Source organism: Athene noctua, chromosome 15, assembly GCF_965140245.1.
Source record: "Athene noctua chromosome 15, bAthNoc1.hap1.1, whole genome shotgun sequence".
Classification (NCBI taxonomy): Eukaryota; Metazoa; Chordata; class Aves; order Strigiformes; family Strigidae; genus Athene; species Athene noctua.
Window position 1 is genome coordinate 18916082 of NC_134051.1, and position 27440 is coordinate 18943521.

The 27440-nt window shown below is 44.4% G+C and overlaps 1 protein-coding gene across 6 annotated transcripts in view; it reads right to left on the bottom strand.

Annotated features, from left to right (window-relative positions):
* Window positions 1–26713, bottom strand: part of NPRL3 (NPR3 like, GATOR1 complex subunit) — a 47671-nt gene extending 20958 nt beyond the window's left edge. For 2 of the 6 annotated variants that reach the window (XM_074919640.1, XM_074919639.1), the window contains exons 1-9: window positions 26568–26707; window positions 24554–24623; window positions 19188–19226; window positions 15424–15553; window positions 12104–12178; window positions 9025–9178; window positions 8115–8196; window positions 967–1104; window positions 92–248 (exon numbers count right to left, since the gene is read on the bottom strand). In XM_074919640.1, coding sequence (XP_074775741.1) covers window positions 92–248; window positions 967–1104; window positions 8115–8196; window positions 9025–9178; window positions 12104–12178; window positions 15424–15553; window positions 19188–19226; window positions 24554–24623; window positions 26568–26685 — 963 coding nt within the window. In that variant the 5' untranslated portion in view covers window positions 26686–26707. Of the gene's footprint in view, window positions 1–91; window positions 249–966; window positions 1105–8114; window positions 8197–9024; window positions 9179–12103; window positions 12179–15423; window positions 15554–19187; window positions 19227–24553; window positions 24624–26567 lie in introns of all 6 variants that reach the window. The other 4 variants (XM_074919645.1, XM_074919643.1, XM_074919641.1 and 1 more) reach the window with 4 other exon arrangements.
* Window positions 26714–27440: the final 727 nt, after the last annotated feature.

Sequence of the window (27440 nt, forward strand, 5' to 3'; positions counted from 1 at the left end):
TGCTCACGCGCCACAGACACCCGCTGGCGCACAGAAAGAAAACACCTCGTGATTTAAAAGAATTTCAGCTGCGGCTGACAGTTCCCCGTACCTGCAGCAACGCTAAGTCAGCATCTTGAGCCAGTTGCTGCAAATTCTTCACAGCAGAGGTAGTTTTAATTACTCTCACCAGGGCAGGAGAGCAGTCCAACGGGAGCTCATTAAGCAATGACTTCTCATCATTTAAAAGTAATAAGGCATGGTAAGGCCTGCAGAAAAACAGAATACATTTGCACAGTAAACTGCAGTTTTTCCCAAAGGCTGTTATTGCGAGACCATGATACCTGGGGTCAATCTACTGGTAAAAAATAGCTTCTAATATCATTCTTTTGCTGTAAGTGGGTTCAGAACAAGCTTGTTTTTATGTCACAAAGTAAGATGCTCTCCATAAAATGGGGATAGAGGGTAACTGGATGCCCCAGTGACTAGATAAAAAAGACTGCACTGTCCTGACGTGCAATTAAGCCTGGAGAACTAGTCTGAAAACTGCTCATCTGCATTACTGAAATACAGAATAGAGTAGAAGAAAGGAAGAAAGCAAAAGTGAGTTACTTTTTCTGGTAAAAAGCTATAAACCTGGAATGCAAGAACTATGATATCACAGGGCCTGGGGTCTCTTTCTTCTAAAAGCAAAATTACTTCTGGGTCAACAGATTAAAACAAACACACAATTCCTCTCTTGCAGCATCACCTCAGTACAACCACCTAATGTTAACACAAAAGCTGTGGTTTCACACCACCACCTATACAGCAGCATCATGGTACCACGGCATCAGGTTCAGAGGGTCCTGTATCAGCCCATGCCCCCACCACTGCTACAGCTCAGTGTCACATCATCCTCCCAGCTGTGCCAGCACAGATATTTGCAGCAGCACACTTGGAACTGGAAGGACTGGCCACACTCTGAAGGCCAGAGCTTGCTCTTACCTGATAGATTTCAGGCTTCTCTCAATTGCTTCAGGGGGTATAAAGTTTGTGGCAACATAATGGATTTTATGAGGCAAGCAGAAACTCACTTCCAGCCAGTTGTTGATATGTAAACGGACCACCCCTGTTGTGCAGAGACTAAAATAGGAAGAAAATAAATACATACAGCATTTACCATGTATAACAAAGGAAAACAGTGGTCCAGATTCTCCCCTGCATAGGATAAGACTGAATGTACCTTGTCTATCCCCAGACTGGCTGAGGACCAGCTGATTCATAGCTGCAAGGGCTCCTTAACTTGTACTTATGGAGCATTATCCCCTAATGAGTCTTTGGGGGGATGTGAAAGACTTCACCCCAGTGACCTTCTGCTCCCTCTGCTCTTAACACTGAAGCAGTGTCTCAAGTTAAAAGAATTTCTTGAAGATCTACTACAAGGCACTGAAAAATTCCCTAGATCAGAGCTGCAAAGGACAAGATGAATCGGGCACAATGTTTTCACCTCCGATTTCCATCTTCCTCTCCAAGGAAAAAGAAAAGGAGATGTCTGCACTGGGCAAGGGGTGTTATGAACAGCACATTTCCACAATAACGGACTCCTTTGGTTCTGCTGTTTCCTACCAACCTACTCCTGCTTGTCACAGATGTGTTTGTTAAATGCTTTCTTCATTCTAGGAAACCACAGGGACTAAGCTAAGCCTTTAAGCTGACTTCAGACAACAGGGCTGGAGTGGAAGTGATGGACATCTCAGGAATGACAACAAAGTCTGACCCGCATGTTCAGCCTGAAAGCAACTATAAGCCTCTTTTACTGAAAAAAAACCCAGAAAGCTGGGAGATGAGAGCACAAATGTGATTCAGGTAGTTCTACAGAAGTCTGTAAATCTAGACAACAGATGAAATACACCTACATATTTCCTATATCACCTATAGATGAAATATACTATATTTGCTTAAAAATGGGTAAAGATCCCATAAGGAGCTAAGCAAGCACCACCTTGCAAACCTTCACAACACTGCCCAGGGAACAGCTTTTCTCAAGGCAGTGGGACTAAGCAAGGAGGAAGAGGCAAGGCCCACCACATATTTTCAGGTATACTGAGTTAGCAATACATATAAACTTGAAAATCAGTCTTAAGCAACAGCTAATGTGTCTCCACTGGAGAGCTGAATTTCTCAGCATGTCCTTTGATTTTAAACTTTGTTCCAAAAGAACTTTCTGGGGCCTAAAATAAAATTTCAAAGTTTGCACTCTGAAAATTCCAGTCTGAATTTCAAATTCAAGTGTGTTGAGACTCGTAATAGGACTTTTGTGTCATTAACACCCACGAATTTCCCCTCTACACAAAACAGATTTTAAAACATGCCAGGAACAGGCCAGGAGCAGATAAATGTCTTGGAAACTCTTTATGTGGTGATTTAAACATTTATACCTAGCATTCAATTGTAGACCACAAACTAACATGCTCTTTTTCAAGTTCATCTGGTTGTATACAGGGATTAGAAAGACCTGAAAATTCAGCTTTCAAACAAAAACATTGGGTAGCTTTAGCTGCCAGTGTAACTATTCACCAAACCACAACAGAGTGATGAGAGAGCCAACACGATCCCATCCTGCCCCGTGCATGATCAGACTCATTAGGGAAAAATCTCACTGCAGAAAATGCTTTTCAAAAGCAAAGGCCATGGTTTTGTTCACAAATCTTGCACTGACCTCTGAAAAATAACAGATTTTTCAAGTTGCAGATGGAGTAGGTACTATTTATGTTTTCATTTTTTTGAAAGGAACTGAAAGGATGAATCCACTGTCTCTCTGGCACTACCACCTCACATCTGATCAGAGGCTCCAGACCCTGAAGGAACATGCAAAGCACAGCAAACACCTCTGCTTTTCTTGCATTAAATGTTGCAACTCCAGTAACACTGCCCATCCCACCAGACACACACCAACTGACAGATAAGGCTGGATTCTCTCAAAATACATCAAGGTGAAGGGCATCCTGAAGCAGCGGTTATCCATACTACCTACCAGGCCAAATACTCACAAGAGAAAACATGACAATAAATGAACAGAACATGCGAGTTAAGAGACTACCTGAAAGCTACCAGGGTTGTTCAAACAGGTTACCAAAAAGCAGCAGAGGCACATGAAAACACGAAACACTTGCAAGGATATCTTCCCTGAATAGTTTAACATTCAGGAAACAGAAAAAAATACAGTTGGTTCCTTTCATTCTTTTGTCCAAGTGCACCAAGGCAGAAGCTTTAATTACATAATTATACTCTCCTCAGCATAATGTTTTCTACAGTGCACTATACAAGAGCCTAGAATTAAAGGCAACAAGAAAACCAGTTTTCAGTTCTGATCTGGATCTTAATTTCATTCTTCTACATTTGCATTCAACTGTACAATTTCAAGCCTTTATTATAGCTTTATGTTCATGATTTCTCCTTCACCTGCCCCTCCCTGAATGGAAAATAATTTAAGTTTCTAATAATTTGACAAGGAATAAGCTACATCCCCCAGCAGCAATGTATGCGACTGCCCTTAAGAGCCAGAGTTAAATAATTTCACCAATATATGCACAAAGATTCATGCAATGTGAAATGCAGTCAAGTCACAGAAAGTGAAGTTCAGATCCACACTTGTCTTCAGTTTTACAGATTTCCCTATAAGTCATCTATTTAGCAAGTTTTTTTACTGTGAGCCTCACAAACCTCCACGAGCTGCCCCAAGCTTTTTGGCTGGGGACCAGCAGACCCAGAAGCCACTTTCTTTTATGGGCAGAAGCAGAACGGCAAAAACCAGCAACAGAAGAGAATACCAAGAAAACAAGTTTTCAAAGTCGCATCGGGGAGTCACCTAGCTCCAATTCTACTTTGTTATCCTTAACCAACTAAAATTGTGGAGCAAAGAGTCCGGGCTGCATTGCACGCTATGAACCTCAGGGACACAGTTTAAGTAGCTCCTGATAGGAAACCCAGAACTGCAAAGATTCAAAAGTGCAGTAGGTACAGCAGGAGTTTACAGGAGGCTCTCTGTTGTTCTTTGCTCATTTCCTAACCACTCTGCACAGTTTATGAGAATTTTTTGTGGCGTTACTCTACCCTGAGCTTTTTCACCGAGTCGACATTTTCACTGAACTACCTGCTGTAATTCCAAAAACTCTTTTCACAGCAGTTAATGTGCTATATAAGGGTTGTTTGGCTTTACATGCATTACTTTACATCTATCTACAGGGAATTTCATCTGCTGTTCTACCACTTAACTGGTATCCAGAGACCTTGCTGCAACTTTTCCTTCTTCCCCCAGACTTCAAGTATAACTGGGCAAGAGCAGCTTCAAGTCCCATACTCTAACTGGCTATTAAACCCTCAAAGACATCCCATTTTACCCCATGAACACTTAGTTTTAACAATTTTTTAAAAAAATCTCTGATGAGATAATACATGATGAGCGATACTGAGGGATACATGGTGAGGGATTAGGATACTGAGAGGGGATATCAGTCTAAAATTAGACAGGGAGAAGTAAATAGGAAAAAAGCTGTTTAATGTCTCTCCATTGTAAAGACCTAGGAGACATCTCATGCTACTAGAAGAAACAAAGTTCAGAACAAATAGAAAGAAACACAGAAACTGGTTAAGCCACGGAGCTCCTTATCAGAGGATGCTGTAGTTGTTAAATATTTACTCTGGCTCACAGGATTGTGGACTAATTCCGGGAAGTGAGATCAGCTGAAGGCTGTTGAATATACAGAAACCACCCCCAGAGCTGCAGGAAGCTGGGGAACATTTTTTGGAATATCACTGCTCTTTTGCTCTATTATGCTCTGCCCTGAACAGCAGCTGTGAGCCACTGCCCCAAGTTGGCCAGTATCCCACAGAACTGCAGCCTTCTTTTTCATAACTATTGGCAAAACAAAGACAATCCCACCTCATATTCAATAAAAGAGTTATGAATTTTTACATATACAAACCTCATTTTATGTCAAACCTATTTATATCAGAAATCAATGTTTTCTAGTTTGGTGAAGATGAGCTTGGAGTTTTGGAGTTTGTTTATATTTGTTAGAGGTTGTGACAGAGCTTTTAAATTATTTCACATTTCCTTGTAAAGGACGCACTAACCATCCTTTGATCAAATAACTGTAATTGGGTTTATATTTTACAGTACAGCCACACAAATTATATCTAATAATTCATTAGATCTCATATAATTATTCCACTTCTCCCTGAGCTGCTGTGATAGGCTTGATCTACCAGTCAATTCAAATCCCACTGGGCTAAAAATGTATAAAGGCTCTTTGTGTATTAAAAAGAAGAAACAAACAATCCAATCCTCCCAAAAAACCTCCCCATGCTTTCACTTCTATTCCAACATAAAGCTAAGAGAAGTTTGCTAAAATCAGCAAGCAGTCAGCTAGTATCAAGCTAGCATATTACACGCAGTTGCAGATAAAACTTGGTGAAAGCTGTCTTAATTCCCTAAATTGAACAGTGGCTTAAAGAGACACCCGTTGTAACACTGGTAAATTTTTCATGCTGGAGGTACTGGCAACTGGACTTTCTCGGTCCTGAAGTCATTGCTTTTTGTTCCACACTCATGCTGGAGTTTGGGGATAAGATGAACGAAGACTCTCAAATCTATTTTCTGAATTAATTAAAAAGAAACATTCTAGTTTTCTCCATTCCTTTTCTCTAAAAAGGTCCCAGGAACTAGATGTTGATTACCTCTAAACTGTCAGGTTATTAACACTCCATTAACTACAGGAGCAATAGTGTTAGAGTCAAGATGACCTGGCTATTGATTCCCACCTTATTAAATACTGGCATTTCACTCAAAACGCAACGATAAAAAGATTCATACACTTGTGGGTTTGTACAAACCAGCTTGCTAAGGGACATGTTGGGTCTTGCCTGAAATACCTCAGCACCATCTACAGGAAACCAAGGGCTCGACAGCACCTCTGGAGCAACCCTGAGAGTTGAAGAGGCCTTTGCCTGGAGCTGCAGAAGCAGCAGGCGCTAGGAAACGCCAGCCGGAGCCCTGCGTTCCCATCTGCAAGTCAAAGTGCTCCCTCCACTTCACTCTGCTGTTCCCCTAGGCCAAAGGCTATGCCAGAAATCTCTGTACATTTAAAACAGCGCCTTGTCACTGCAGGCATTTGAACACTTCCCAGCAGTCTTTTCTCCTCTAAAAGAAACACACCAGATCTTTCAATCTTTCCTCTTAGGTCATTCACACTCCTCCACACTCTCTAGGTGGCCCAAATCCTTCTTCAAGTGTGATGCCCGAAACTGGATACAATATTTATTACAGCAGGGGCTTTACAATCCTGAGAGGGATTGGCTCCTAGCTTACAGACAAGACTTTTATTTTATGCATTCTTGTCTATTTGCTTTTTCTGCAACCCCATGTCACTTGTGACTAATGCTCATTTCATAGAAGACCACACAGACTTCACTCCAGAGCTGTTGCCACACAGGAATTCTTCATCTTGGAGTTGCAAAATAAAAATCCTATTTCTAGACCATTTCTTCTACCTTATCAAAAAATTAATTTTAATTCTACGCCTGCCTGGCAAGGTGCTGCTGCCTCTCTCAACAGATCTGATTACAGATGAAATACGTGTGTTTCCTATTCTCTCATATGAAGCATTAACGGAAAAATACCACAGAACACCACCCTACTACCCAGCCAGCTACTTATTCTTCAGATAGAGCTTTCCAACCAAATGCACAGACATTTTATTTTCTTATCAACACCTTATTTCTTATATTAGCTTACAACAATGTCACGTAAAAGTGTCAAAATATAACTTGCACCACTTCTCCCCCACTCACAATGCCTAAATGAGGAAGACCCTGCCTTATTTTACATGTTGGGGGCAGCATCAATGTGTGTTTCTCCACGGTCAGTCTATTCCTCCTCTTCATGTCATGGAAGGGTTGTCTTAGCACACTCCAAGAGCTTGGGCCGTATGTTCCTCCAGTCACTGCTAAATGCCACAAGATGTCACTGTGTCACTAAAATGTTTGGAAGCATTTTAAGGTTTGCCCAGGCACAAATACATAGCCCTAGAGGAACAGAAAAATCTAAGTAGTAGGTCAAGTTTAGTATTAGCGTTACAGGCTACATAAAGTGTGCCTTATTTTAAACTTTAGTACAGATTTTGTGCAAGTTTTATCAAACAATATACAACATTTCTTCCAAACACGCTGAAATTCACAGCTCTTGAACTTAGCAAAAACCAGCTTATTAAAGTTTTCTTAATGTGCTTTGCAATCATTAAATTATTTAGGCTCTCAGTGCCTTACCTTACAGCTGTGGCTTTGCCATTATTCCCTTTGTACAAAGGGAACTGCAATCTAGGGAGGCTAAAGGGTCTGTCTGATGCCATACAATGTGCTCTACAGTCAAGGAACTCCAGAGTAATTCTCCCAAGGCCTGACAAGCACCCTAATCAAGGGGCACATCATCTCCCTCCCCACCAAAACCTTCTGTGCTCCTCTGTCAAGGTCTTTGGCCAAGGCTGAGGACTGCCTCGCCTGGGGACGCCGCACTGACAAGCTGTCAGAGCAGAAGCACGCTGGAGGAGGCTGGTGCCAGCTCCTGCTGAAATTCAACACTAACGCCGCGCTCCTTTGAAATCCTTGCCAGAACTTTTAATCCAGTCAAGAAACAGCATGTTACACTTTTCATTCAGCTGAAAGTCTCACCACCTAATCCAGATTTACTGTCCAGACATGCACAGTGTAACCAAATGAAGCCAGGGCAGTGTATCTGACTTGCCATCAGTGCTAGGTGAAGCATTTTTCTCTTGGCTGCAGGTTTAGAGCATTTCTGCAGCATTATGATATTCATATTACAACACTTTCCAACTCTACAATCCACTTGTCATTATGTACGTCTGTGCTAAGGATGAAAATAATTCTTAAAGCTGTGACAAACATCACCAACTTTAAAGAACTTTTAACATATCCAAAGGGAGACCAAGGTAATGATTAGGATAGCAATTCTGCAAACATTTTGCCTGGCAAGCTAGGTCTGAAACACAAATCCCAATGAGTCAACAGCATGAAGAGGTGGATAACATTTCAGTGAGAAGCAATATACTGTGAGCTAGCAAGAAAATCCCACTTACCTGTCATATGTCTCTTTGAGATCTCTGGCCAGTTTGCACTTGGGTAGGATGTGATGAAAAGGTGACTGTGGCCCTTCTGTGGCTATGGAAAATTTCAAAGCAAGAAAGCAAGCAACTGATTTCAAAGCAAAGAGTTTCCTCTTCCCATAGTACATACCAACCGGTATCTTAGGGACAGAATCCGTATCTTTATAATATGCAATTATCTTTCAAAGCTTTTACAATAACTCAAGTTACGTGTTAGAGTAATAATAGTGAATTATTGCCAACTTGACCTACACCTCAACTCAGTTAAGCACATGTAACTGTGAGTTTGACAAGTGATGATTTTATGTTTTTAGTTTTATACATCAGTTTTAATTTTTAATGCTTGCAGCAAGATGATGCATCACTGTCAGACAGAGTTCACCCTAAATAGTGCACGTTATTATAGTAAACTGCTCTGAAATGCAGCCTATAAAAATGCTCAGTAACTGTTTGCTAGCCATGGTAACAACATGTAAGAGTAGATTTTCCACACAAGAAGTCTGGTGACTCAGCACACAGCATTAAAGCATGGGAAACTTGCTCTAGGTTGGGTGAAGCAGGCTACGTATGAGTTCTTCCATCTCAGCCTGACAAGAAGTTCCAAATGTGATGGTTCAGTGCACATTCTCCAGTGATGGTGCTGAACTGAGCTAGTAAGGAAGGTAAAGAAGCTACTTCACTTCTAAAGCTGACATCTCTGTGTTGGGATAGTGATCTTGGATGAGGTAAAATCCCGTCAAAGGCTGTCAGAATGCTAAAGAGCACCAGAACTTGTTCATACTGATCCCAGCCACAAAAGAAGTAAGAAGATACAATCAGCACTTTTCTGAAAAAGTGCTCCTGGACAAACATATTCCTGCCGAAAGCTAAGCTCAGCACTCACTTTCTGACATGGCAGACACTTCGTCCTGAATAGCCAAGATCAGCTTGGCCTCCCTGGTCAGGTACTGGCAGCGGCGTTCCTCATGCTGCAAGACGATGGCGATCCTTCGGGAGAGGTTGTGTAGGCAGTTTATCACAGAGGGATCTGCATTGGCCTGCAGGCAACACAGAACAGAAACAGGCTGGTCACTGAGCCACAATCACATCTATGGAACTGCAGTGATGGAGAAGTAGTCAAAATAATTATCGTCAGTAGATACTGAAAGTCAGGCTCTGATAACTGGCAAAAGAAAGGAATTTTCTCTAGCAGCAGCAGAGCAGAAGCTCAGAGATGTCCAAAAGTAAAGAGAAGACTCAGGGATTTCTAAGCTTGTCTATGTGCATCAAATGAACACAGCACCTGCAGTATGATACTCCCCCATCTGGTTTATTTTCTGCAGTTGTTAACAAGCCTTCCACTGGGGAGACCATTCCACACAGTGAGAAAAGAAAGTGTCAAGCTATTTGAAAAGGTGAAATATTACAATGTTCAAGTGAAAGTCCCTGGGAGTGTAAGGACTGCAGTGCCTTTAACACAGCCCGTTCACTCCACGTCGCTGTACTGCTGGTTGTCTTCTATACTGACAAGACAGTAACTTGGTGAGAAGTACCAACACACCATCAACAATTTGATCCCAAACCAAAATGAATGTGGGTTTACGCTCCCAAACATTTCACAAATATGGCTTATTACTAACACTGCATTCGTGCAAGCCCCAGAGTGAAAGTGCTGGAAAAATCTATCGTGTAAGTACAGCTGACAAGGGGGGGGACACTTGGTGGCTCCAGTCTGAGTAAGCAGCTGCATCTTGTTTGTTAAGACATTTAAAGGAGTTTACAGTTCTAGCAAGAGATAACTTGGCATGTACACCAGCAAACCATGAGTCATCATTTTTTGATTCCACTGTTCTTGCTGAGTCACGACACGTTGGTAACCCTGAAGCTTAAACACAGCAGGATCGGTGCTGATTATAGCACTTGGGACTCTGCCTGCTCTGTCTGCCCACTGCAGATGGACTCTCATCTTTATCTCTTTGTGCCTCCACCCACCCTCTGCAGCACACTACACCATGCTAGGAGAAAATTTTCACTTGCCTCTTGAACAGCACTTTCCAGAAACTTGAACTAAGAGTATTTCATTTGGCAAATAGGAGTTAGTGCTGCATTACACACATAATTACATCAGTATCATCACATTGCCAAAATGCAAAAAAAAAAAAAAAAAAAAAAAATTTTTCTAGGAGAACCACTAGAAATTACATTCTAGGAAAATGGCGGGTAGATAATAGTCTTCATTGCACTTCACCAAGCTCTTGCAGTATTGTGAATGAAAGAGCACTGGTTTCAACACTTCTGCTTCCACATGACTCAACGTGCACGAATATTTCTGTCTGCATGTGCATCTACACACACTTACCTACAACCAAAGCATGGTGCTTCACCTATACACCAAACACCAAATTTCTTGAAGCTAATGTCTCTTAATGGGTGAAATCTAAAATCAAATCCTGTATTGCAAATTCAGCACTTCCTGACCTAACGATGTCCCAGAGCACAAGAACACTAGATCCCCAGCAGAACTCAGTGAATGATTTCTTGCTGGATTCAGACCAATTGCCAGGATAATTGTCTTGTGTGAAACCTTGCTGTTCAACTGAGGACAAGTTATCTGGTCTGTCCATGTCCATGTTAGTCACCACTGCAAAGCCAGTGGTAAGAAAAATACTAGTGCTCTCATGCTGAAAGGAAAAAAAAAAAAAATAAATCTCATAAGCAGGGAGCTGGAAGCTTTTAACCCGTGACATCATATCCAGTCGAGCAAAAATCAACCACTTCCATAAAGACAGCTATTCCAACTCCTTTATTTTTAAAATGTTTCTTCATATGTATACATGACAAAAGAATAATATGATGGCTCCACAGATGCAACCTGTGGGCTGGGAAGAGAAAGCCAGAGCTCAGAAATCAAATAATGCTCGAACATAATGAAATTTCTAGGGCTTTATACCACCTAATTAGCCAGGCCAGCATCCCTTAACACAGACACCAATATCTAGTCAATAGAGTAGGCCTGAAAAAAAATTCCAAGCAAAAACTAGGTATTTGCTTCAGGTTCTTGCTGAGCATCAAAAGTTATTTATTCTTCACTTGTACCTTCACCTCATTTAGAATGCTACCGCTGCTGCTCCCTGGCACTCCTCCTTTACAATGATCTCATTGATAAGAGGAGTCAGCTTTCAAACACTGGACATTTAATTATAAAAAAAGCCTAGAGACACTGAGCAAAGGCACATGTCTCTGTATCATACAGCATGAGTAAGGGTTCAGAACAGTGCTGTTCAGAGCCACAGTAGGCTTCTGAATGACTCTGCACCAAAAAGCTTGGGTTGGCCAAGGCCATGGTGGGGACCTGACTCTTAAGACTGGCCAAGCATGAGGCACTGTCCACACCAGCTGCTGCCTCTGCTTCTGGAGCAGAACCGACCACCAAGGCCCGAGCTGCACGGAGGCACAAGGGCTGGGCAGCACGCTACTGCAGCTGGGTGGATCTGGGCCTATCCTGGGCAGGAGTAGAGCATCACGTACAGAGAACAGCATCCAACACACAGGACGGTCAGACCCAGGCTGCCTCCTTGCACAGCTTAGTTGGACAAGCCTCAACTGCAGAGTCTAGAAAAATCACAGCAGATTCCCAGCTCACTAATAACAGAAGACAAGAAACATACAGGACTTGCAACTGCATTCGTAGCTATTTTGCAAAGTGTCCTCTTGCATGCCTTTACACTCTGGGTATTTAAAATCAAAAACTCTAGAAATGTCCTGAAGAGAACAACTGTACTTGTTTTCCACTGGGCAGGAAAACTTTTCCACTTGTTAGTGTCACAGTCCATGTTGTTTGGGTTTGTTGTTTCAGATTAAAACATCGCAATGAAATCAGGCACTGAATGTTTTACAGGAGATTACCAGAACACGAGTCTACCGCATTCTCTTATACATCCGAAGCACATCCCAGTGTCAGATGGAATGAAGACAGTCCTTACCCTTAATGCAAATACCACGTTGAAGAGAATCATAGTGGGCATCTCTCTCTTTGGTGAGGGATCAGTTTTGGATACCTGAAAAATAAAAGGGCTAACTCAGTCAAATAACAAGTTTGCTGCGAAAAGAGAGCAGACAATTCAAATTATACCATCAAATTTGACTTTTAAAAAGTGAAAATATGGGACCTTTTTATGCCACAGACACTCTACAACAACCACCTTTTCTGAGAAGCTGTGAAAACTTAAACCAAAGCATTTTGGTCATGACCATGGGAATGAGAATCAGTTAAGATAGCTGTCTTATTAGGTGTCTTCACTATTGTATTTTATCATCATTAGTGACCCTAGGTGTAAATTCCTTAGCACAGCTGTCATATATATTAATCAAAGAGAAATCCATAGATTTCTCATCCCAGGCCACACACTCTTTCCTTTCCTAAAATCCTCATTTGGATTGCATCATGTTACAAACTGTTGCTTTTAATCAGAAAAAATATGCTCTAGAACTGCAGTACTAAAATAAAAGGTTTGATTTTCCCTTCCTGGAGGACTTCAAACACATTCTCTGCCCCCCCCTATTGTTTCTGCAGCAGAGATCTTTATCCCTAACACAGGCAGAGACTTTCTGCTGGGGAGGAACAGTGGAAGCCAAGACAAGCAAGTTGAATTTGCACATCCGAGACTAATAACTCTGAATGGAGCAAGCGTCACCACAAGATGGAGCACAAAATCCAGAGGACATTCCTGCCACCCCCGAAGCTCCCTGCTGAACACCCATCCCATCCCAAGTGAAAACAGCTATAACCTGCCAGGCCAAACACCCAGCTGACCTAATATTCGGTCTCTACCCAACATATGTGCATCTGAGACAGGGCAAACACGGAGAAGGTGGCAAAGGCAGAGCTGCATCCACCCTTCCTGACAGGTCCCAAGCATCAGCAATGAACTGCTCAGCAGTGAACTCCAAAATCGGAGTGCTTTCACTCACTAGTCTTAAAAAATAGAGAAACTAAAAGAAGTGATGCATATTTTTGTTTTTGCTAAGTGTAAGTGAAGTTCTATCAAAAAGACAGTGATGGGAGGGTGGTAAAGCCAATTTACTGTGTTTATTTGTTCTGGAGTTACAGGTTCCAGGATGTCTTGTGAACTTCAAGAAAGACTCAAAAGCATTTCTGAGTGTAGGGGCTGATCCTATTCCTTCCTTAAATTCAAAAAGCTACCACCGTTAACATCAGTTGGGATGCAGGCCAGATTTCATATCATCTCTTGTCTAGAAAAAAGAAGAAATGACTAAGCTGGTTAAGAAAATGCCGAAGGAATTAGAAGAATTCAGAATATTGCTACATAAAAAGTGGTCTGGCACACATGATTAAATATCTGTGCTCTTGTAACTCCCAAATCTCATCTGAGTAAGAATTTGATGAGCTGTCCCTTGGATTAACACTGCAGTATGAACTCTGAAGAAACTCAAACCAGAGGCTGTCAGGTTACTCTGGCCACTGCCTTTGTTCCATGGGAAAGGAGCTCCATCTAGCTTCCTCCTAACTGCAGAAGGGGCCCAGATTTAGACTCAAATAAACTAGCAGAGATGGCTGCCATGTCTAGAACATTCTGGACACCAGAAAGTTCTGGGGTGCCTACTCGGGTGATAAGACACACCCAAAAAGAAGATCCTACAAGTAGTAACAAAAAAGTGTTCACAGCATTTTATAAGTTTATTTATGCAGATGCAATTTTATTTAGACAAATTGAAAACGACAAGACATTTCATGCAATGAGGATAAAACTGACTGGAAAGTGGATAAAAAGGTATAGTAATGTGTGGTGAAAAAAAATCCAAACACAAATTTGCAACCTCATTTACAGCACATTTAGGAAGTTGTGCCTTTTGGCCAAGATGAGGAAAATAACAGAATCTGACACCGTGAGAGAACAGGCCACAGCTGTCAGGGCCCTGAGGGCACCGAAAGGTCTCAATGGCCCTGGCCAGTCCGGATGGGTCCCCCACCTCACATGCTAGCCCGTGACCCAAGAGTCCCATTTAAGCTCAGCCCAGGGCCTGGAGGTGTGCCTGTCTCCAGCCCTGCCTCCTGGATGGACCTTCCACCTGCGCTGTGTGCAGCTTGTCTCCTGCCTGGCCCCTGGTTAAATCCACGGCAGCCTCGTCCCCCAGCCCTGTCTCTGGTCCTGCCTCCTTCTGCTCCTGGCTGGGGTCCTCTATGGACCCTGGCCCTGCTCCATCACTTGCCTTGCCTGGGGCTGCTGATGCGCTTGGGGACACTTGAACTCTGTCTTCCAAACCAGCTCAAACATTTGAGGACAGAGTCTTAGTGATCCTCATCACATTTCTTGTAGACTCACGACTGAGTTTCAAAAGTGGAACACTAGCATTTTCTGATGCTTGAGGCCAGTTCCTCACTTGGATTAAAGCAGTCTGGTCCTCTAAATATCAAGCAGCAGTTGCCAACAATCCGTTTGCACCTCTAATTATAGATAGAGAGGATGATAGAATTGGCAAATGGATTTTTTTCCCTAAAAAAAATGAACGACTTAGTAAATTTGATGAAAAATGAGACCAAAGCAGTTCAGTGACAGAGATCACTGTTGGGTTCAGAAATTACCAAAGCCTAGTTAATTCTTACAGTCTATCAGGAAGAAGGAATGGGACAGGGAATATTTTGCCCATAGAAGCACATAAGTTCTTTCCTGGGTTTACGCAGGACCATTTCCATAGCCTAGGTGGCAACTGCTTTCATTACAAGCAGCTAAAATACAGACCACAGAGCAAGGTCCCAATGCAAAGAGCAGCCTGACTTCGTCCACAAGAAAGTATCAGACCTCTTTCAACATCCCACCTATTCCAACCAAGCCTTGTGAATCATCTTCAGCACCAGAAAAGAGTTAAAAGCCAAACAAGGCTCTGATGCAGCTTGTGAAGGATTTGGGTGTTGGTTTTTTTTTAGCTGCCATACTAATTAGAGGTGCCTAATTAGAGGTGCTAAAAAGCTAACTTGCAATAACTAACCGAGTGAGGAACAGCTTTTTGAGCTGGACTGCTTAGTATTACTTCTCTTATTACTTCTCTTTACCCACACTGCTTTTTGACACTAACCAGAAGGGGGTTTCTGTGAATCACTGACCCAGCTCCCGCAGTTTGCCACTCGCTGTATTTATCTGGAGGTAAGTAAAAGACAGCTTTGAGCATCAGGAAGTAAAAACAGGATCAAAAGCCAACAAGCACATTCTGAATTCTAAGTTTCCTCAGTAAGCCAGGCAGTTTATAAAGAAGGCAGGTCTCCAGAGTGGACTTCATCCCGTACCTGGCCAAGCGCATGCTGAAGCAACGTGGGATGACCAACAAAGCGAACGTTATCAATCTTCAGTTCAAACTTTTTGCCACACATATCTGACTTGGTAGCCAAAATTGTTGCCAGGATGACATCCGAAAACCTTGAAGAGCAGAAACGTAAGTTATTACAATTTTCAAAAAGCAAACCCCCAGAATATTCCTCCAAATACAGGGATATTTAACTCACAAGTTTTTAAAGCATTTTGTGTCTAAATTGCTGTACCTGGAGTACCACCAATTATGGAAAATTAAGAACCCCTTAATTACTTCTCTCCGATCATCACAATTATAAAACAGGAAGCATTCACAAGACTGCAGGGTCATGCTTATTTAATTACATGCTCAGCAAAATACATTGGAAAGATTAGATGCAGTTCGCTTAAATATCAAAACAGCTCAAGTTAGCCATTGCCTGGATTTAGCTGCAGGTTAATGAACTTACTAAGCAACTACATATTGACACAGCCTGTCACTCAAGCACAACAGAGATCTTTAAGCCACCCAGTATGGCAGAGAGGAAGGCAAGAAAGAGCTGATTCACTCACAAGAAACATACAACCAATGCTTGTCCTTCCTTTCCCAAAGCTCATCGGTGAGATTCAGAGTTACTCACTTAAGAGATCTGAACCTGTGGTCAAGAGACCACTGGCACCCTTCTGAGGCTTCACCTGGGCTTTCTCATTTGATAAACCCAACTGAGAAAAATTCACGACAGGGCAGGCCCTTCCCAACACCAACCACTGGTGTTACTGGATCGCTCTGGATCGGTGGTGGGAAGAAGGCAGCCGCGAGACAGGAGGGCAAGTATCTACAAGGAGTCTGCCCTGCAAAATACAGCTACCACTGCAAAACCAGGTGAGAATCCAGAGTGACAAGGGAGGAATTCCGCAACTGCTCTTTCTGAAGGCCTGACAACATCTGTCTGGTCTCTACAAACACTTGTTTTCCTCAGGGTGACCCCTGAGACAGTGGAGCTCAAATCCACAGGGAAGAAGAACACCTCAGCTGCCAGAGGGAACTTGTTCTAGAACAGGAGCAGTGCAAGGTTTGATTTCAGCAAGTTCTTTCCTCATCTGATTTCTCAGAGGCTCCCATTTAACCACATACATTTCAGACCAGCTTCTGATGAGACCCATTTTTTAAGAATGAAGAAGTTTATTTCATTTTCTTTATTTACATTCAGGGATATATGTCCCTGTCAGACCATCCCCCTCCACCAGACAGGTATCCCAGATAACCCAGTATCACTCAGAGAAAAGGGCAGGCATGGGTGTGTGCTGCGCTCACCTTATCTCTTGGCCACAAGTGAGCCCTCAATGCCCAGAGAAGGACTTAATGCACCATATTCCTGCTTCAGTCTGAGTGAGCTATGGAGTACTACAGAAATTAAGACAAATGCACACAGACAGGTCTTTTGTGTCTAATCCATCTGCATACGACCCATGGGACATTTCTTTTATTAGACCTACATATACTGAAAATGAAGGACAACAGAGGGGCTTTACAAACTGTCAAAGCCTCTGGTGTTTGTACAAACAGGTCATCCTGACCACAGCACACTGCTTACATTTGGCTTATGGAAGGAGCAGCTGTGTACGAACTTCCAGATCCCTGGCTGCTCTGCTTCAAACACAGCTAAGGGCAAGCAGAGAGAGGGCAAGACTAGCCAGAGACTCCTAGGGCCACCGAGCCCACGCTCCTCAGCCACCCCACTGTACAGCACACAGTTTGTGAAGAAAGGGCAAAGCGTCCTCAAACAGGATCTGGACTGACAGTCCCTGGAGATCACATTCAAAATAGGAAAAAAATGTCACCGTGACAGCAGTGAGCTTCTCCCCCCTCTTTTTGCCCTGTTCAGCTGTGTTCATTAATTGACTCATCATGGAGCCAGGAAGACTGTAATAGCAATGGTTCCAAAACGAGCATATGCTCTGTGGGGTGAAGGGAGAAGGAGGGTAAACTAGAAAATGCCTGCTTGCTGGTGAGAAATTAGTTACTCTTCCCTCCCCCAGCCTTGGCAGCGGATACCCTGGGAGGTGGAAAACCGATTATTATGATGACTTTCACCACTGTTAAGATTTGACTTTTACAAGGAATTACACCAGCAGATCTTTTAACAGATAAATGTGGGGCTAATGTAACAGTTCAGCAGTTCCTCAGCAGAGCTCATGACACCTACAGCCCTCTGTCTGCCCCTGTGGGGAGGTGGAGATTCAAAGCTTGATTTTGTAAAGTCCTCAGTTTCTTTTCACTAGCAGAGACTTCTCTTTCTGGGAGAGGAGGGCGACTGCAGCCAGATGACACGCTCAGGACAGATAACCCTGTGATGGGTTACACGGGTGCTCCCTGATGGGTACAGACACCTGGTAACACCACAGGCTCTCTCAAGAGCAACCTGGACTCCAGTCCTGCTCTCTCACCTGGCAGCCTACATTTCTTGGTTTTGCTGGTTTGGGGTTTTTCCCCCCCCCCCCATGCTCTACATAATTTATACATTCCTTAGGCCTCAGGATGATAGGGAAATTGAGGGACAGCAGATACATTATTCCCATCATTTCAATTAATCAACTCATCTTAGAAAATAACACTTTTACTTTAAATATTTTAATACTGATTTTCTAATCTCCGAGGTATATTAAGATGACCTAAAAATACTGACTTATCAGAGTCCAAGAGTTTGTTAGAAGCAGATTAGGTTTCACAGTTGGGCAGTAACAGTCCCTTCTCCTTTTATGAGATTAGTCTGAGCAGTGTGATTTCCAGAGGGAAGCAAACCTCTCCTGCACTAAGGAATTCAGCAGGCAGAAACTAAATACAAAAACCAAAAGCTTTGGTTTGCCCAAAATATCCTACCACTCCTATCACAAGCTCAACGTAGCAGCGACAGCAGACAGACCAGCAGTACGATACAAACCACACTAGGGCAGATCCACTGCTGTCACCAGCATCTCCTCTGGAAACCCAGCTGAAACAACAACGGCTTTAGCACACGGAAAGGGAGGGGGAAAAGAATCTCAAACACAAATTCATTTTTTCCCCAAGAATGGATAATAACTTTTTATATGCCACAGGAATTCAAAACAAGGTTTTAATAAAGAATTCTTCTTTGAAATAGTTTAGAATGGGAGCTGCGTAACTAGGTGAGCATCTTTATGTTAAGCAGGGACTAGAGAGACAGTTTAATACTTCTGGGGCCCTGGGCTGAGATAACCACTTTTCCTTCCACACATTCATAACGGGGGTATAATGCAATCAACCCAGTTGAGCTCAGTGGGGCACCAAGAACACGCAACCAGCACAAGCTGCTCAAAACCAGGTCTCTGAAGAGCTCTCCATAATCACTGTGGGATTAAATAGTTTACTCATTGATCCGTACTTTTAAGTCATTGCTCATCAGAAAGCAATTTATTTTAGGGCTCCTTTTGGAATAACTACAATGCCAAGACTACACTTGTTGCATTCTCAAAGGATCACAACTTTTCTCATTTCACAGAAGGGACAGTACCACACCCATTCTGGATACCCTACAGGAAGCACAGAAATGTTAGTAGGACCTTTGTAATTATCCTAGCATAAACCTTTAGCAATATGTCTCCTACAGACATTGTGATTTAGCATATAATTATCTCATCATTCAGTGTAAAACAGAAACCAGAAACAAAGCACAATTAAAAGGATGGTGAGAAAAGAAAGCCATTCTAGACAAAGGTGATTGTTTAGAACATTTGGTCTTACCCTGAAACCAATTGCTCATCAGTTAGAGGACATTGGTCTCTGAAATGGGAACATGGCCATAAACACAAAACAAAACACAACAAAAGAAAATAAACGAGGCAAGTACACAAAATACAAAAAAAAAAAAAAAAAAAAAAAGATAATATTAAAAACTAGGATGAACTATTAAGGGTTAAACTCCTGTAAAGGTAAAGGAAATATAACTACTGAGAAGAGTCAAAAGTTAATGGTAGGTGAATTCCAGGGATGTACTGCAGGCTTAGATTGACAACATGCCGAAAGCAGGCTAAGGCATTTTAGACCTCCCACTAACACTGGCCGCTGTACCGTGTTCCCACAATACACTGCATTTACGGAGCGGTATCACACTGGACTTTTTAATTCATGCTTACCTTAGGAGAAAACAGAAGAGGTTGCAGTCTGATTGAGAGCAGATTCTAAACTTGAGGTTTTTCTCTGCACTATTAACTAGCATTTTCACCCAAGGAACAGCCTTGTGCAGCACCAAATGACCCACAGCTCTTCACAATTGGTTCTGGCACTTCTATACCCACAAGACTTAGAAAAAGAGGATGCCACACATTTATTGTTGCACGCACAGGCAGGATTCTGTACAGGGCCTTGCACACAGAGCTGCTGCTGCTCTCCCCAGGGATCTAAACAATAGGTACAAGTCTGTCCAGAATCACAGCACAAGCATGAACTCATTCTTCATCTGTCTCCCCCAGGCAAAGAGCAGAAACTCAGGACAAGTAGGCTGCAAAAGTTTTCAAGGCAAAGAACCTGAAAACCTTCTTTTCAACAGGTGTAGGGAGCAAGGCTCTGTTAACAGCTGTACTCACTTTTATATCAGAGAAACAAACACCTCTTTTCATTTTAACAGTTCGCTGCTTTTTGTTCCAAATAACAAGATTTAAAAAAGGACTTGTTTCCTGAAACAAACTTCCTAAATATACTGAAAAATGAATCTGATAAAAACCTTTATGTTGTCCATAGAGACAAAATAAAAACCTCCAACAATTACTAATCCAAAAGACAGCTGCAGATTTCTACTGGTCGTTTTGAAAAGGGAATCTAGAGCAATCCCAAATGACAAACTATACAAAGGGGGTGATATTACAGGAAGGGTGTTTTTAAAGGGATGGATGGATGAATGGAAAAGCATGGGCTTACAGAAAGGAAGCCTTTCAGAATAAATACAAGGAAGAACACTGGAGTCCAGTGAAAGAGGGACAGAGGATACAGAAATGTTATCACAGGAGAACTACTGTTTGTTAGAAAGGGACATTCAAGTCCTTGTTTGTCAGTAACTTGACTTTTTTTATAACAGAAGCATTTGGCCAATTAATGACATCAATGCTGTCAAACTTGCTAAACCTCCTTCAGTTAGTCAGTTATGCTACTAAAAGATGCAAAGTCTGGTGTAACATATGTTACTATACATGCATCTTCATTAGAATTTTTGCTTGCTGACTATACCACCTTCAGAAAAACTACAAAATACATTTCAAACCCATTTAACAAAACATTATCTTATGGCTTCAAAAGAGTAATTGCCTCCTGTTCTTTCGGGAATAAATAATAAAAAAAAAAAGACTGGCAGGCATCTGGATAAGCAGTGAGGGGTGTGTATCACTGGTAAAGTATGCAAAAACTGAAGGATGTTTTTGAAGAGAGCAAAAACAAATGATGAAAGGCTGAGAAGAAGCCAACAGAGAAACACTTGACTGGCAATTTGTTTTGACAGTGACAGATTCTTCTGAACACCTTTTTGCTGCGTGGCCACCATCAACACACCTCAACTACTTTTGCTGGTTGACTTGCTTTTAAAAGGAAGAAAAATCTATATCCTGAAGATCCAAAGACACAGCTCCAGGAGAAATTAATACAAGTAGAAATGCTACGCTGTAGAAATTAATACAAATACACACCAGTAACCTAGAGGTAGGATTGTATAGGCTGCAATTGTCTATAAAAAACAAAGAGCACAACAATCACCAGTAAATTTGAGTCTGAAGGCTAAAAGAAATCCAATTATACATACATATGTGCTATGTGGAAATGGAGAGTTAAGGCACCTAAACTGATCTAATTTTGTCCTTTCTGATGCCATAAATAAATACATACACCTCAACTGCTCCAGAAAAGGTCAGCTCAAAAGTAATCGATGTGGGTTCCAATAGCTTAGGAAAAAAACAACAACGAACATTATCTAGGACACAATTGGTGCTAGATTGCTATTAAATTAAAGACAGCCACCCGGTATAAAAATGGATGAATCCAATCCTCATAAGAACTATTGCAGCAACAAGACCAATCTGAAATAACCTTTGCTACCGAACACAAAAACATGGGAAAGACCCAACCCTTCCACATTATCAAACCTGCCACACACCATCAACTCAACCAAGCAGTCTGCCGGCTCCAAAGCCTCAATTTGTGCCACCAAAAACATCCACAGATGCTACTGATGCGCGGTGATTTAAAGGGATCTTTTACTCTTCCTTGAAAAAGCCTTCCAGAAATAATACGAAACCACTTAATGAAATACTTTCATCAAGGACAACTCCAATCAGCAAATCACCGCCACGAGAAAACAGGCCGATGAAATGTGTCCGTGGACTCCTGAACTGTTTGGGCAGGAGAACCGCTGCACCACTGCACTGCGGGAGAACAAACCTACAGGGGCAGAGCTGCCACTGGGGTAATGGGAACGGCTCTCACAAAACCAGTCTCTCCATTCCTGGTGTCTCCAGCCTGATCTGCAATGGGAACATACAAAACACATTCCAAACAGGAGCCCGGGAGCAAAAATTCATAACACTGGTAAGGAAAAACCCCCTGAGCTCAAGGGCAATACTGGTTTTACAGCAAAGAATAATTAAACTCCTTCCTTTCCTAGTTTACAAATCATATGCACCTCACTCTCTCCAAGACATCTGCACCTTTCTGCCTCCACTCTCCCCTTAGAATCTCTTCTGCGCCACAGACATCAACTTCTGTTACTCCCAAAATGGTCTGATACAAATCAAAAGTCTGAGCAACCTACTGTACACAGTTTTGAAGATCCCTGTTTTTCCACCTCTACCAGTAAGTCCAATGAAAGATAACTCTGCCAACAAAACTCCTCTTGCCTAATATAAATTAATAGTACTTGGTATATAAAGCAAATCAGCAATTTCTTCTACTAGCTGCTGTCACTGAAGAGAAGGACATGTTTAGCTGCTACATCAGCTGTACGGGATGCAGTAGACTTAACAATGATTACCCTGGTATTGGGAAAAAGCTTTTCAATAAGCAAACTTGAAACAAATGCGATTTTCAAAGAGACTGTGAATTTCTGAGTGCAGATGCCCAGTCACCTAAGCAGCACAAGCAGTGTGCTGGACCTTGGTATCTGGCCTCTAGCAGAACCAACACTTTCAGAGCCACATAAATGCTTCTCTTCTAACTCCCCTTCACCTGCATGGCAGCTATAGACAGATCCGCAGGACGTAATATTAAGGGACTTCCTGCTATCAGGCCAGTGTGGGCTGACACCTCAACTTCATCTAAGCAGATATATAAACCCTGACTTTAGTAAGAGTCAGGTGCAGACACTGCAGCATGAATTTGTATGTATTGCTACATACAAGACTCTACAAATGACAGCTTCTTTTCTCTGAAGACCATCACTGCAGAGGGGGATTGATGTCTCAATATTTTTTCATGTAGTGCTTCAGAACTGTGATACTTTGCTTTAGCGAGCTCAGATGAGAGATCATAAATTCTTTTCAACACTAGAAGCTTAATAATAAATACCTAATGAGGAGATTAAGCACTAACTTTCAAAACCAGAGCTCTAGACATCACTACAATGAAATAATATAAGCTTTGGTTTAATGTAGGTTACATGCCAGCACATTCAATCTACTTAAAACCAGTTTCAGGAAAATACTAGCAGTTTTCTCATCTAACCACAATTTGAAATGATAAAAGCTTTTCCTGCATCACTGTAGTAGCCACATACTGCAACCCAGTAATTCAGCACCACAGGTAACATCCAGCAAACACAGCTCTGCATAAGTGCTTTGTCCAACCTGCCAAAATGGCAGAGGCAACAAGAATCAGCATCAGACAGAAGCTGGTACCGTTCCAACACCATCTTAATCTATCTAGGGAAATGCTAGAGCCAGGTTTTGAACAGCAACCAACAAAATCCCTGAGATAACCAGCAAACGTGTGCACTGAGCCTTCCTCCTGTGCACACTAGCTGCCGTCCACAGCAGTCCGAAACACCATTCACCAGTTACCAAACTTACACCATCACGGCTCGCTCCCACTGGAGGTGTGCCCTGCACCAGACTGCACTCCCTGCACACACGACAGAAGGCTGCGTTTGAGGGTCTGGAAGGTGCCAGAAGAGGCAAGAGATACGAATGACCTCAAGCAAATTATGGTTTTTTGTATCCCAGTCCTGGAAAAACATATGAATTGTTAAAGTTTACTGTCATGGGTGATTTTAATTTCAGCTAAACCATTCTCAGTCAAAGTTAAGAAGGAGCTTACATTCTGAGAGGCTGGGATCTAAATTTCTTGGGGGGGGGGGGGAAGTGATGAGTAATTTTTTCACCCTTATATGAGAGAAGAGCAGCAACTACCCCATTTTATTAATACTGGAGATTAAAACACATATCACAAAAAAGATCTGCAATTGAACTGTAGGCCAACAACCAAAAACCCCTTTTCTTTCCCTGATTAGTCTCATATCTGATAGGCATAAATTTAGAACCACACAGCAGATTTCAAATTTTCTACAAAAACTAACTAGAGTGTCCATTTGTACATATATAACACTGCCTATTTTCAATGCATTTGTTACCCACTGATGTCCTGTAAAACTATCTTTAAGTCTTGGTTTCCTTTTGAGCTACTATTTCACTCCACAGATACAAAGGCAGCTATCTGGAGAAACAAAATTAGTTATTCATTAGTGCACAGCAGCTCCATACAACAATCACATGAGCTAGGGAAGAATCTAAGGCAATTGAATAATATATCCAGTTAGAGGGAGGCAAGTAAAGAAAAGTGGAATTTTGCCAAAGGATTAATACTCCTAATTTTGGAAGAGTAATACTGCCTAACGAGCATAAAGTACCTGACCTATACCTTGCCCAGAAAACAACAGATTCAGTAGCATTCCCTCATCAGACATTCCTCATTACTAAGCACTAATTTGCTCATAACTTGGCATTAAAGCATTTATTGGCAGGTCATCTTCTATACAGACTGAGAGAATCTGCCTAGTGAAGGAGGAGGCAAGAGAGCAACAGGCCACCTCTCCTCTGTTTCAAACTCTTAGGCAAGGAGAAATGTTTTCCCCCTACCTGGAGTCCCCATCTTGATCTTCTGTGGTGTCACCAGAGCTATTCACAGCATATCGACTCCTTGGTTTATCTGAAGCAAAGAATAAAGACAATTTTTTCAAGGAACAATCTCCTTAAAGTTATGTTAAGAGTACATCTCTGTAGTGATGTCTGTGCCCTTTTAAAAATTATCTATAAGGTAGATCTAAAAAAAAGTAGTAATAAAAGCAGAAAGCCCCTTCCTTTTTAGGTGGAAGCACTGGATCTTTTTTCTTCTGTTCTCACCCAAAACCACATAAAAAGTAGGAGAAAGAGGTTTACATCTTCAGGAGTTAAAGAGGAAAAAGCAAAACATTCACAGGAGTAAATTTTCTCTCAAGTGCCAGGTTTGCAGTTAGAGAAAGAGTAGAAAATAAAACTCTGTCCAATGCATTTCCCTCCTTATTGCGTAGGTTTCAGGACCAGGATAATGCTCCAGAGACCCCTCCTGCAGTGGCAGGTAGTGAAATCCTTTACCAACAAAACCCAGGAGGGGTGCAGGAGGAAAGGAGCCAGCCCCCCTCCAAAAAAAAAACTTTTCAGATTTTACTTATAAAAACAAAAAAGGGGTTGAAGAGAATTCTCTTTTGGTAAAAAGTGACTCACAACCTAGAGCAGGGTGTCAAACCTCCCGTGACATCCAGCAGTTAGCGAGAGGCCCAAGTGAAACAGCCTCGTCACTCCGGGGCTGCTCCAGGCCGCGCAGCAGGACACTCGCCCAGGACACTCGCCCAGGACACTCGCCCAGGACTCTCGCCCAGGACTCTCTCCCAGGACACTCTCCCAGGACACTCTCCCAGGACACTCTCCCAGGACACTCGCTCAGGACACTCGCTCAGGACACTCGCCCTGGACACTCGCCCAGGACACTCGCCCAGGACACTCGCCCAGGACTCTCGCCCAGGACACTCGCTCAGGACACTCGCCCAGGACTCTCGCCCAGGACACTCGCCCAGGACTCTCGCCCAGGACACTCGCCCAGGACACTCGCCCAGGACACTCGCCCAGGACTCTCGCCCAGGACACTCGCCCAGGACTCTCGCCCAGGACACTCTCCCAGGACACTCTCCCAGGACACTCGCTCAGGACACTCGCTCAGGACACTCGCCCTGGACACTCGCCCAGGACACTCGCCCAGGACACTCGCCCAGGACTCTCGCCCAGGACACTCGCCCAGGACTCTCGCCCAGGACACTCGCTCAGGACACTCGCCCAGGACACTCGCCCAGGACACTCGCCCAGGACACTCGCCCTGGACACTCGCCCAGGACACTCGCCCAGGACACTTGCCCTGGACACTCGCCCAGGACACTCGCCCAGGACACTCGCCCAGGACTCTCGCCCAGGACACTCGCCCAAGGCACTCGCCCAGGACTCTCGCCCAGGACACTCGCCCACCGGCGAGGCCAGGGCGGACACTGGCTCTGACAGCTGCCACCCTGCCTCCGGCCCCCGCAGGCTGCGGGCAGGTCCGAGCCCGGCCCCAGCCGCCATCCTGGGCTGGGAATGTCAGAGGCAGCCGGAGGCTGCACGGCAGCACCCGAGCGGCCGCGGTTTCCTGTTTTCCATACGGAATGAAACCTCCTCCGCCCCGTTATTCACCGCAAGGGACTAAAGTGTCTCGGGTTCTACCCGCTGTCGGTTAATGCTCACTTAGTGCCTCCCGCAGCCCCTCTCCCAGAGCGGTGCCTTCACCTCTCACCCTGCCTCCGCCTTCAGCTCCGAGCACCCGCACCTGGAGCAGCAACAAGGCCCCGGGGCGGCGGCAGCGCCTGGCACCGGCGTGGGGCAGTGACGGGGCGGTGTGAGGGGTGCCGGGGCACCCGGGGGGGACCCGCCGTGTCAGGGGTGCCAGGCCCCCACGCAGGGCACGAGGCGCGGGGGGTGCGGGATACCAGGCCCCCACAGGGGGGACGGGGGGTGCCGGGCCCCGGCGGAGGCTCCGCAGCAGCCGCAGTCCCCGGGCCGGGCCGGCCCCGCGGCGTCGCGCACTTACTGGCCTGTGCGGCGGGGTGCTCGGCGCCGCGCTGGAAGGGGAAGCGGAACAGCAGCTTGTTGCCGCGGCTGCCCGAGCTCACCAGGATAACGCTGATGGGGCTGGTGCTCTCGCCCATGGCGGCCCGGCCCGCAGGAAGGCCCCCGCCGGCTTCCGCTTCCGCCCGCTGCCCGGCACCGGCCGCGGCTCCCGGCTGCCGGCGGGGCGGAGAGGCCGAGGCCGGGGCCGGGGCCGGGGCCGGGGCCGGGGCCGGTGGCTCGGGGCCTCGGGGCAGCGGGCAGAGCGCAGCCGGCCCCCGCGCCCCACAGCCCGGTTCAACCAGCACCTCGCACCCCCACAGCGCTGGCCCCCAGTGCAGCCCAGTGCTCCCAGTTCAGCCAGCACCTCGCACCCCCACAGCGCTGGCCCCCAGTGCAGCCCAGTGCTCCCAGTTCAGCCAGCACCTCGCACCCCCACAGCGCTGGCCCCCAGTGCAGCCCAGTGCTCCCAGTTCAGCCAGCACCTCGCACCCCCACAGCGCTGGCCCCCAGTGCAGCTCAGTGCCCCCAGTTCAGACCAGCACCTCACACCCCCTCACCAGCACTCAGTCAGCCCTGTGTCCTCCAGCCCTGGCACCCCAGTTTATTCCAGTGCTTCACCCACCCACAGCCAGCTCAGCCCAGTGCCCCCAGCACCCCCAGTTCAGCCACACACCCAGCCAGTGTGTGGTGGCCCCTGGGCCCCCCAGCCATGGCGCTGGCCCTGGAGCCCACAAGCAGGGGCTGCTGGAGGCCTGGGCCGCCCATCCCCGTTTTTCCATCGGCCCCTTTGGGTCATTTCTCGTGATTCTGCCAGTTCAGCATTACGAGCCCAGAACTTTACTAAAAGCCGGCG